This window comes from Natrix helvetica (genome assembly GCF_964273705.1).
Source record: "Natrix helvetica genome assembly, chromosome: 4".
Lineage (NCBI taxonomy): Eukaryota > Metazoa > Chordata > Lepidosauria > Squamata > Natricidae > Natrix > Natrix helvetica.
Window position 1 is genome coordinate 17,703,650 of NC_138550.1, and position 13,135 is coordinate 17,716,784.

Consider the following 13,135-nt stretch of genomic DNA (forward strand, 5'->3'; position numbering starts at 1 on the left):
CAACACACCTTCCTCCTCCTAGAACCCATCACCCATCTTTCCCATTTATGACTGTAGGACTGTAACTTTGATGCTTGTATCATTATGATTTATATGATTGTTTCCTAATATTATTTGATTACTTATTTGTACCCAATGACTATCATTAAATGTTGTACCTTATGATTCTTGACAAATGTTTGTTTTTCCAATGCACACTGAGAACATATGTACCAGGACAAATTCCTTGTGTGTCCAATCACACTTCGCCAATAAAGAATTCTGTTCTATCTTATCCTATCCTATCCTATTCTATCCTATTCTAGAACTCAATAGTCTCAGAACTTCTATCTAGAGCCTCGACTACTAGAGCAATTTGTAGTTTGCTAAAACACAGGAAACTGGGTTTCCTCTTATCTTTTAAATATGCTTTATACTTGTGACTTAGTATATAAAATTGAAAGATAGTAATCCCTTTTCATTTGTGTATATTTGGCTATATATGTTAATGGTTGCCTGATGTAAGAGTTGAAGTCAACCATCAACCATCTAGGATTCGTGTCCTCCAAAGCCCGATACTTCATTTCTGACATCAATTTTCTGAACAAGGCTAGAGCATCAGGAAAACAAAAAGTTACAGGCTTTTAATTTTACTGCCAAGAAATATCCTTGCTTCTTATGGTTTATGTACTATGATTTATGGTTCCTTCAGCAATATCAATTTAGGACATTCCTTTTCTTCTCATGCATCAGAACATTTAAGGGCAGGAGAAAACACATGTATTTTTATCACCCAACTTTTTAATACCTTTAAAAAAACCATTCACAGTGGTGCATGTTTTCATTTCTGCAATTAAATTCTTAATCTTCCTGCCCACTTTAATCATCCTATTTTTCATACACAAAGTTTTGTTTTGTTTGTTGTATTTCCTCTTTTGGAACATTACACAGAAGAGGGCAATTTTTTTCACCTATGTGAAAAATAAAACATTATCAACTACAGCCAGTTCCTTAAATTAAAATATTCACGTTCGGTTCCATCATTAGAAACAGGCAGTATTTTATAAATGAAGCTGATACAGCAACTAGAATCCCAGTAGATTAAATATTACAAAGCGAGTCTATACTAAAAATGCATGGGTTGATTTGAATCCATCTCAAGATTTAAAAAAAAAAGTTTTCACAGATCATTCTATTATATCAAGGGCTGTTATTATATTTCTGGCTTGGGTTTTGTTAATACTTTCATGTACAGCTTTCCCTAATGAGTCCTTGAATTTGATGAAAGACACTGTGCAAAGCATCTCTTGAGAACATTTCTGCTCTTCTGTTAAAACAAATATTATCTGCTTTCCCTTTCAACCACAATCCTTGGCAAGTTAGCAAGACTATTTACAGTTAAATGGACTCTCCCACCTTCTCATCCTCACTGTTTTAACTGATAATTAGCTAGGGAGAAGCGAAGGCATGAGATTTAAAATATTTTATAAACAGAACTTTTCCCCCATGTTGCACAGCTTAAATATTTTGTAATAGTATATGTCTGCATACTAATGTACTTCCCCCAAAATATGACTTACTCAGAAAGTACCGGTAAGTTCTAGCTAGAAGAAAAAAAAATTAAATGCAATTTTTGAGAGCCCAAGAGAAAATGGCTAAAAGAGGAAGAAAGGGAAAAAAAGAGTTACATTAGTAGACTAAAGAGAATAGTAGTAAGATTGTTATGGTTATGTAACTAATTAAGAAATAAAGAAATTATAGTATATTGTTAAATGTGGGAAAAAACTGAAAGAAATGCTCACTAGGTTTAAATTGAATTAGAGGATATAGAGGCTGTTTGTTGCAAAATAGATCAATGGTGAAAATAAGAAATGAAAATTTGGTGAAACTGAAGGGGCAATTGGAGATATTGTTTATGTACTAAGAAAAAATAATTATAAAGATGAAAAATAATGGAAGATAATAATTTGGCTGAAAGTAAAAACAAGACTATGATGTAAAATAGACTATGTAAATGAGAGGAGGTAAAAGAAAAGATCCAGACAAAGCTTTGTTCTTATAATATGTATAATTTGCATTAAAAAAAACTTGGGGGGGGGGAGAAATTAAGTCCTAGCTTGATTTTTACATGTGCACTCAATATAAGCCCTAACCCAAAAATAAGCCCTAATTAATACCCTGCTCACTCCAGGGTACACAGGTAAAATTAAACTAGGGTGGGGATGGAGGTGGTGGAACTGCCCTACCGAGTCCCTTTCTGGGAGAGGGGCGGTCTAAAAATCTAAGAAATTAATTACTTACCTTCAGATAAGTGCAGCCAGGCCTCGCACACCTTTGCCCATTTCTTCTGCAACCCGCAAAGCTTTCCTGAAGGCCTCTGTAGCCAATAACAGAGCTCTGTCTATCGATCCAGAGCTCTATTATGGGCTGTGGAGGCCTTTCCTAAAGGCCTTTCTAGCCAATAACAGAGCTCCAGATTGATCAGCTGCAGAGGCCTCCCAATCTTATTGGCTGCAGGAAAGCCTTACTGGCCAAAGAAGTTCCTGAAGGCTTCTGATAGTGAAAAAGAGGCTGGGGGCAACGCGCACCAGTGAGGTGAGTCAGTGGAGAACATTCCCCCCACCAAAAAAATAAGACCTGGTGCCTTTTTGGGTGGCAAAAAAAATAATAAGACAAGGTCTTATTTTCAGGGAAACATGGTATAATGTTGGTTTGATATACATGTACACTGTTCTATTCCCAAAGACAGCCCCTTTTTAGCGATAAGAAATGTGGAAGTAGACTGGACAGTATTTTTCTCTCTCCCTCTTAGACTGGCTCTGTTTTGCTTGTTTTTTGACTCTTAGTCCTTCACTTTCAATTAGTGTCTCCTGTTTTACCTTCAGAACTTTTGCTCTCAATAGCTGGCTACTCACCAATCTTCAACACTCTTATTTGGACGATGTCCTGTTCTTCTTCTGGAAGCCTAGATCTCTCCTCAAGAGTACAACCCTTCATCCATGCAATACTTGTCTGCCTAACTCAAGCCACCAATCCTTATTGCCTATAACTAAAGCCAACCAACTTCACCTTCTTATGCTGTCTAGCTCTAACTTACCAATGGTTGCCAACCATTGTCTTCATCCATCAGTGTTCTTTTTCTTCCCCAAACTTGCTCATTTAGGACTTAAGATCCTTGGTGGTGCAGTGCTTGAAATGCAGCACTGCAGGCTACTTCTGCCAACTGCCAGCTCCCTGCAATTTGGCAGTTCGAATCTCACCAGGCTCAAGGTGGACTCAGCCTTCCGTCCTTCCAAGGTCTGTAAAATGAGGACCCAGATTGTTGGGGAAAATATGCTGCTCTGTAAACCGCTTAGAGAGGGCTGCAAAGCACTGTGAAGCGGTATATAAGTCTAAGGGCGATTGCTATTGCTATTCCCTTCTGTCAGCTCAGCAGCCATCCCACCCTTCTATTATGAAAAAGACTTTCCTTTGCAAAATCACTTCCTATTCTTAGCTTCTACATATCGGATAAAAAGTACAAAAATACATTTTGCGATTTCTGGCTACTACAGTAGCCCTCAACCACTATCCGTACATTTAGTGACCATTTGATGTTACAACAGCACTAAAAAAGTGACATGATGATTTTTCACACTTACAACCATTGCAGCATCCCCATTGTCATATGGTCAAAATTCAGACGTTTGGCAATTGGCTCATTTTATGATTAATGGGAGTGTCCCGAGGTCATGTGATCATCTTTTGTGACCTGACAAGCAGAGTCAATGGGGCAGCCAGGTTCACTTATCAACCGTGTTACTAACTGAACAACTGCAGTGATTCACTTAACAACAGGAGCAAGAAAGGTCATAAAATAGGGCAAAATTACTAAACAACTTGCTTAGCATTTTGGGTTCAATTGTGATTGCAAGTAGAGAACTATCTGTATGTGATGGGAAGTAGGGTGTCACATGTCTCCATTATAAAATTTTGTCTCTTCAAGCTTTGATCTTGAATGAAGTTTTAAATTATAATATGTTCCAATAACGGAATAAAAATAGGAGAAAAAGAATGAGATTAAAGGTAGTGATGACCAGGTTGGTGACAATCTGAGTTGGTGACAAACCATATATTTGTAAAACATATGAACTCTGTAGCATAAAGATTAAGAAAAAACAAAGAAATATGATTTGCAATGATATGATTTTGAGAAGTACTTATCAGCCTTTTTCAAGAATATAATAATACAGGCATGAACACGTACAGAAATAAAGGAAAAGAGAGACAAGATACCTGATAGACACATTTATGGAATCCTGGATTCTTTTTGTGGTTACTGGAAAAATAATCACCTGTTAAATAAACGGTTTAGGATGACCTTACCATTATTTATTTATTTATTTATTTCTATCCTATTGTGAGGAAAGGATGACATCTCTGAGCACTTCAGAGAGAATCAAGCTCTCTTGGAGATGCAGATCAATGACATTTTGTAGATATTCAAGGAAACAAAAGTGCTCAAGAAAAAGAGAGAAAACTCTGTGTCTGTTGGTCAGTGAAGAGAGGAAGGTACCAGTAATGGATCATTAGAGACAGGAAACAACAAAAACCCAGGTAGATATTGGAGTAAACAATAGATACAAACTCAAGGTAAACTGCTCCAAACTCAATTGCAGAAAATATGACTTCAGCAAAAGAGTGGTCAATGCCTGGAATGCACTACCTGACTCTGTTGTTATATCCCCAAACCCCCATAATTTTAACCTAAGGCTGTCTACTGTTGACCTCACTTGACCATACTTTTGACCATTCCTAAGAGGTCTGTAAGGGGCATGCATAAGAGCACCAGGGTGCCTACCATCCCTGTCCTACTGTCCCCGTTTATTCATATTCATTTCATGTATTCATAATCATGTTTATACTTATATCTGTTATCTAATACATGCTTGATGAAATAAATAAATAAATAAATAAATAAATAAATAAATAAATAAATAAATAAATAAAATAATACTGTGTCAAAAGTCAATTATGTTTATCCCCTGAAACCATAAGGAAAAAGTGACTCTACATATGACTTAAACCATGTATTATACATCTGAGTTCCCTCAGTGACAGCAAAAAAAAAAATTATTTCAAATTTTCAGATTCTAATTTATACCTGGATAGATAGATAGAAGAGAGGGGGGGAGGGAGAGGGAGGGAGATCATCTAGGTATAAATTAGAATCTGAAAATCTGAAATAAAATTCTTATTTGCTGTCACTTTTATTTTGCATTATATATATATATATATATATATATATATATGTGTGTGTGTGTGTGTGTGTGTGTGTGTGTGTGTGTGTGTGTGTGTATGTATGTATATACATGTGTATGTATGTATGTATGTATATATATAAAATATTGGTCAACTAGTGGCCACAGTGTAGTGGGGATGGGAGGAGCAGATTATGTCAGTGCCAATGTTTAAACTACATTTGAACTAACTTGTCGTTGTTGATTTCATCAGCAGTGAATAGAAAGTTAGCTTCTGCATTTGTTTATTACAGATTGGCTACTGGAATGACATGGATAAATTAGTCTTGATTCAACATGAGCCTACAATGGGCAATGACACATCTGCCCTTGAGAACAGAACAGTAATTGTAACTACAATTATGGTAAGTTTATTTTTCTACTCTTTGAGGGAAGCCAAATATTTACCTCATTATCCACTAAATGCTCGCTTTGGTAGAATTCAGGAGGTAATGTTTAGGATTCTATCTATTTTAAATGAATATAGAACATTTTTACGTAATTTAGACTGCTTTGTCGATTGCTTTTTAAAACATTATATTCAGTCTTTCAGTTAATCCCTGTAAAATGCAATATACTAAAAGCAAGAATAGAAAATTTTGAAAAAAAGGGGAAAACTTTTATTTTCTATAACTGTACCCTTGTTCATTTTTGCCATGTTGTTGTTTTTATTGCTGACACTGTTGTTTTGAAAGGAAACTGTATGCCTTGTATAAAATAAATGAGAATTCATAAAAATGCATACTTCCTGATTTCTGTAACAAATACCTTTAGTATACAGTGTATGGTTAGTTATGACATTTTAGAGTGTCACCCATTTTTTAAATGGGTATAACATTAAAAAACACATTTTCACAATTTCTACTATTTTTTAATTGTAAATAGATTACTAAACAAAATTATGCAACTACAGCTTAACCAAATTTTAGCCTTTCTTTATTTTGTTCTATTATTTTATAGGTTGACATGTCTTTCCAATATTGTCTTACACTTGAAGAGACTTCATGGCTCCAAATAGTAATGAGATTAATAATTAAGAACACAACAATAGCATAGTATAAATTATCCAGGTGTCAATGAACAGTTGTAATCTATACATGCATTTACAGTTCAGGAAGGTTAAATGCAACCCCAGAAGATCCTACCACTGTACAGTATATGAGGGAGAATGCTGTTTAATAGAATGGGAACGGTGATTAAAAAGATCCAATCCTAGGATCCTTGGAAGATAGCATTTCTTAAAGATCAGTCCTCAAAGCGATCTTTTTCTTCCAAAACTCGAGGGATGGGTAGAGACTATTGGGAGAAGGTGGTCCCAGAGATATCCACATGCTGAACCATACACAGCTTTTAAAGTTGACTACCAGCATCTTGAATTACCCTTAGAAATAAACTAGTACTGCTTTCAGAACAGCACTGTAACTAGCGCTGCTTTCAGAACAGACACGGGGAAACCACCTGACACCCAGGATAGTCCAAAACTCTATTCTGGGCCAGCTGAAATTCCCAGGTGCTCTTCAAGGTTCGTTGCAGTAAACAGATAGAAGGTGATAAAGGCATAAGTGACAATGAACAAACCTCCCAATCTAGGAAAGGTCATAACTAGCACACAAAATGAAATTGCACAAAATTCCTCCCAGCCATAACTGCCCACTTGCTCTTCAAACAGAGATGAAGAGCCTTAACAAGCTGACCAATGACTTCTTGAGGAGGGAGGCATCGCTATCTGTCCTATCTTCCAAAATGCATTCACCACTGTCCAAACCCAGTTTTTTGTCACCTCCACAAAAGGCTGATCAAATAGGAGGGAGGAGGAAGCATCGTGTCAACTAGAAAGTCATTTGATCCTAACACAAATAGTTAATTTCCCCCATCTTCAAATAACATTGCAAGTGCTCCATATTTAACTTGTGGCCTCCTGCATGAGTTGGGTCCTTTGACCTTGAATGAATTTATGAACTTATAGTTTCTATAGAGGCTATAAGTTCATGAGCTGTCTACTCCTGGTCCCAAAACATGCTAATTAAATGTTGCAGTTAAAGTTTCTTAAATCTCAACTCGGGGAACTGTACCAGGAAGCTGAGATGAGGTCCCAACAGCTTGGGCCAGGATGCCACTATAAAGTAGGGAAGCAACAACAATTCCCAGCTTGTCCTAAGATAGCAATTTCAAAAACAAGCTGGCTTATCCAGTTATCTGCAGAACAATTCCTCTAATCATCAGCATCTCCTATAAGTTTCTCAGTAATATAAGCCAGGTATTTACTTTCATCCACAGTAATACCATTAATGAGAAGAGATGTTTACAAGTATCAAACAACAGCAGCAGCTGGAACCTAAGCTTTCAAAGTCATGATAAACTGTCTCGTAGTTTGAGCTATGGGAGAGGTAACAGAAGTAAGGATGGATCTCAGTTGCTCACTCCTTTTTCCTAGGAGACTCCCACCTCTTTACCCCATCATGTTCCTCTCTACTCATCAATACTTTAATTTCTATCACTTCTTCATTCCCTTTTACTCCAATACTCCCTACCCCCTGAATGTGCCAATGACAGCCATCCCTTACGATCCTTTCTCCTTTTCCATTTCCACTTCTATTTCTAGGTAGCTGCTCTTCCGATATTACAGATCACATCTTCCAAATTATCCCAACCCATCAGGGAGTGTACTTGACAAAAGCTAGAGTGATTCATCAAAACTACTGATAAACTTTCAATAACTTCCATCTCTAACCCAACTCTGATTATACTCAGCTGCCCACCTCCTACACACCAAAACTTTAGCTCTTAAAAATGCTCAGAAGGCATTTAGTAAGTATTGTCTCCTAGATTCTAACTCCGGGCAAAGGGCTGAGGAGGCCATGCAGGCTGAAAATGGGGCGTTGGGGCCATGTGTGGGGTCCCCGGGCCCATTTTGGCTGCCAGAGGCACCACGGGCTTTGCTTTTTGCTATTTTCAGGCCGTCCCCGGGGACCAGACTTAACCACCCCGCAGGCCGAATCCAGCCCGTGGGCCTTGAGTTTGACACCTCTGGTCTACACCGATTAATGGAGACATAACAGCCTGAACTCCACCAATCTCTTTGCTGTTACCAGGCCATTAAATCCATATTCTCACAAAGCAGCAGTGGCTCATGGCAGAAGAAAGGATTTGTTATGATATAGGCTCTAGTACCACTTCCCCAGTCACAAGCACTGTGTTCTCCATCCTCCTTCCACCAATATCTGGTCCGCAACTTCATTTACCCTATCAATCCTACTCTACTCTTATTCTCTCTAACAGTTTCCAATAACTTTCCTTGTTTGCAACTTTCTAACTTCCTTCCTACATGAACACTGTTCCTACCACAATGCCTTCTTGGGAGAAAAAGAGTATTTCAATTAATTTCAATGCATAGAACAAACTGAGGTTAATTCTTTTACAGCCAACTGAACTATGAAAAGATTTCAACTTTGGTCAATCGTAGTTATTACTGCTGCTGTTGTTGTTATTACTCAGTATTATTTAGTAAGTAAACCTCTGAAAGAATTTTAATGAAATAAGCAACATGTAATCATTTTTTTAATTCAATTTTCATTATTATGGAGCTATAAAACTTCAAATGGTTCCTTTTTAATTGAGCAAAATAGCTAACAACTTTCTTTTCTTGAAGTCAGTAGCACCCTTTAATCTGATGAACATTGAGGGAGACTGTCAAAGAATAATCTTAATCTGATTAATTTAATAATTCTCCACTTAATGCATTGTTCTTTTTATACAGTATATCATATTGGACAAAGTTTGGTTTTTTTTCTTCTTCACCAAACGTTCCAGATATTACATTTATTTTAAACAATACAAGGTGTTTCATATTGCATTGTTATATTGTTTGTATGAAATATTGTTGTATAATTTAGTGTAGCGATCCATACACTTTCCTTCTGACCAATTACCTGTTAAGGATTATTATTCTTGGATAACAAGGACTAACGTTCTATAGAGGAATTCTAAATGTAAGCCTAGTTGTATAGTTCTTCTTTGCATGGGATTTATTTATTTTTTTAAAATGTCTCTTTCCTTTGAAAAAAAAAAGTCACAGTAATGGAAAAATCATACTTCAGTACAGTCCTCCTCTTTTCAGCCACTGATGAAGAACCCTATTTTAAGAAATTGACCAAGGAAGAAAAGAATTCCAAGCTGCACAAGTGAACATTCCTAACATAAGATCCAGTATAGTAGCACTGAGCTGTATTTTTCCATATGGATTTCTGAGCCTCTGACTGGATGACCAGGCACTGAAGCATCAAGCAAAATAATTGTTTTTGTTTTGTTCGTTTTGTTTTGCTTTTTTTTAAAAAGGCTCTGTGACTTTGAAATGTTTGAAACGCAAGGCATTCAGTCTTCAACTGGGCCAAGGTGTGAAGAAAAATGATGGAGATTTCAAAACGATCTCAGTTAAAATTTTCCGCTCCTTACAGTCTTTTGAATTGAGGCTGTCGTCTGTGTACTGTGTTAATTATTGTCAAATGCTTGCAGATTTAGGGGCAACTAAATGATGCTTAGAAAAAGAGAGACAGAAAAGGGGCATGCAGCATACCAGCATAGCTGCTTAAGATGTCTTTGTCTTGCTTGCAGTGAATTCTTTTCATGCCCCTTATAAATGTTATCTCTGCAAAAGAACTTAGCCAGTCTTCACTTATAACAAACAAAGCATCTGAATAACTTTTATGTAGCATGCCATGATTTCTTAAAGTATACAATTGTAAGCATAAAAAGCAGAGTTAAAATGTCTTGTTGAATGTTCCATTGTTACAAGTGCAGGCATTTTTTTTTTGCATTCTGTAATAGTACTTAATTTGTGATAAGTCATTTATGTGGAGTTGTGTGGTGTATCTAAAGTGTTTACCATTGTCATGCACCAAGTAAAGGTATTGAAAAACATACAACCTAGGTTAGGAATACAGGTTCTTGTTCAATCAGACATGTTTCCCAAATGACTCAAATCTTGCTAGTGTTTTTCTAGTGAATCTCAATTCCTGTTATTCTTAAAAGTTCCACTCCTCAACCAAATAGAATTTCTTTATTTCTTTATGAAATTTATCTGACCCACTTGAAACTTGCCAGATCCTAAGCAGCTTCCAGAGCATGTTGTATTAAAAATGCAACACAAATTACAAATAAAACGGTGACTAAAGTATATATTTTATAAAAGTCACAAAAATGGCGTTACTAACGTAGCGCTACCCCAAAAGGGCCGCTGAAGTCCAGGTTCTCAGCAGGCTGGTCAAGTAGGGTGATGGTCAGTCTTTTCCCAGTCATGGGATGAGATGATATTCATGTGGCTGGTTGGCCCTTCTTCATTTCTTTCTTTCTCTCCTGTCTCTCTCTCTCTTGAATTGCCTGCTAAGTTCTCCTTCCACCGTCTCTGGGTTCCTCTGCTTGCCCCACAGAAGCCTCTCCTCTCCTATCCCCTTCTCTCCCTCAGGCTTGTCCCACAGAATCTTCTTTTATCCTCCCTATTGCCTTTACTCCCTCTCTCTTTCTCCAGGCCTCTTTTTACAATTCCCCCTTAAGCCTCTTTTTCTATCCTCTCAGGCCTCCTTTTTTTCCAGGCTTTTTCCTATCCTTACCTTCAGCATTTTCTCCCTCAACTAACCCCTCCTTTCTTCTCTCCCACTTCCCCTGTCTAAAAACTTCCTCCTCTTATTCCCTTCTCCCCCCTCCACCTATGCTAACTATCAATCTCCAAATGCCCTCTAGAACAATCACATATTTACCTGCTTCTGGAAGGCCATGAAGGTGGGGCCATACATGCTTCAAAGGTCAAGCTCCTCCAGAAAGGAAGAGCAGCTACAAAGACTGTATATGATATTAGACCTCCTGGTAGGCGAGAACCCTCAGAAGGCCTCTCTAAAGATAGGTAGGACATGTAAAAATTATTGGGAAACGTCCGTTCTTGAGATACCCAGACTTCAAACTATCTACACTTAAATTAAACAGCACCTTAAATTACATTCAGAAACCCAGGACTATTGACTTGAACTCTAGAAACCAGTGCTATTTGTGTGTTAATGTCAGGGTTCCAAGTAACACCCCCAATGAAAAAAAAAACATCTCCAAGGCTTGAGTTTCCTTAAAGTTCCGTTTTATTAGAGATGTCATATTGGCACATTTGGGAGAACCCGAATCTGAAAGTTTCCAGTTTTTCGCCACCCAAAAGAAAGTTCATGTCTCTGCCCAGCACCCACATGTCCATTACATGGTCCAATCAGGCACCATCCAAAACAGGAGATGCCACCCAGTCACCTCATCGCAGCTACAGGACCAGATGGCCTTGTCTTTCTGAGAAAGAATGTTATTTTGACTATATATCACCCACACTCTGTATAATCCCCCCTCCCATTTTCCCAATATGGTAGGCCTGAAATCCAGAAGGTAAAAGATGGCTTCCAGGTCTGACCATGAGTAGGCATTCTAGATCAGCTGAAATTTCTGATTTCAGGCGCAACGCCATGCAAAGCAAATGACAATAATGCAATCCAGAAATGAGGCCATGCGTGAGCATCCCCAGTGACACCTGTTCCAGGTAAGGCCTCAGCTGGGATGACAGCTGAAACTGTCCAAAAGCCCTCCTGACTATGGCCTCCACATGCTCTTCAGGCAAGAACCTTGAGTCCAGGAGAAGCTCCATATTTGCAAATAATGCTCTTTTAGGATCTTCGAAGCAGGATGGAGGAAAATTTAAAAGTCCGAGGCCATTACATAAGCCCTACAGATGTTTTGTAGATGTACATTGCCATTTCAGAAAAGAAATGCCTTTCATCAACTCTTCCTGATCACTTCAATGATATTTAGGCAGCCTATGACTCCGTTAACTATATAATGTATTTTAATACTTTCAGTGCCATTCTGGCAAGCCAGTTGCCAGTAAGCATAATACCAGGAGATTCTAGAATACTACAGTCACTACAGGAAAATGCAAACACAAAATTTAGCATTTTAGACATCTCTAAAAGGGATGTGGTGGCTCAGTGACTAAGACACTGAACTTGTCGATCAGAAAGGTTGGCAGTTCAGCGGTTTGAATCCCTAGTGCTGCATAACGGAGTGAGATGCCATTACTTGTCTCAGCTTCTGCCAACCTAGCAGTTCAAAAGCATGTAAAAATGCAAGTAGAAAAATAGGAACCACCTTTGGTGGGAAGGTAACAGCATTCTGCGCACCTTAAGCATTTAGTCATGCCAGCCACATGACCACAAAGACATCTTTGGACAGCGCTGGCTCTTCGGCTTTGAAACGGAGATGAGCACCGCCCCTTAGAGTCAGGAACAACTAGCACATATGTGCGAGGGGAACCTTTTCCTTAATAGAGCCAAAAAGGAAGCTATATCCCTATAACACAGGAGGCTACATTATGTCTCTTATTTATTTATTTATTTATTAAACTTAACTGCTGCTCTTTTTGCCTAAATCAAGGCAGCTTAAAATCAATAAAGGCAACAACGTAAAACATTAGAACAATAAATAATACTAAAATTTATTTTAAAATAAACAAAGATGGCAAGAAAAGGGGTCAGATGCACATAGGTCTTTATCTCCTCCCAAATGAAATGACCCTATAAGGGCTGCAGGCCAATTGGCAGAGTCTTCAGAACCTTTTCAGAAAGGCAAAAGGGTGGGTACAGATCTCACCTCAGGGGGCACAATATTCCAGAGGTGTTTTCTGACTGAGGCTTCCCAAGAGCATGAAACAAACTCCTTGGCCCAGTAAAAACCCCTTTTATTAATTTCCTATGAATTCTGCTCATCACATACAGCAAAGTCTTTCAAGGGAGGATTTACAGTCACAGACCTTATCTGGCTGACAGGCCGATAGCTGCAGAACTTGGCAAGGAGTCTCG

At 38.0% G+C, this 13,135-nt stretch overlaps 1 protein-coding gene across 14 annotated transcripts in view; it reads left to right on the plus strand.

Moving 5' to 3' along the window:
- The window catches only part of GRIA4 (glutamate ionotropic receptor AMPA type subunit 4), a 313,150-nt gene that overhangs the window by 237,905 nt on the left and 62,110 nt on the right, over positions 1-13,135 (plus strand). For 13 of the 14 annotated variants that reach the window (XR_014175400.1, XR_014175401.1, XR_014175402.1 and 10 more), the window contains one exon: positions 5,513-5,623. Coding sequence is in view for 11 of the 14 variants with exons in the window: in XM_081953278.1 (XP_081809404.1) it covers positions 5,513-5,623 (111 nt within the window). In the remaining 3 variants the exon portion in view is untranslated. Of the gene's footprint in view, positions 1-5,512; positions 5,624-9,375; positions 10,169-13,135 lie in introns of those variants that run through there. The other variant, XM_081953270.1, reaches the window with a different exon arrangement.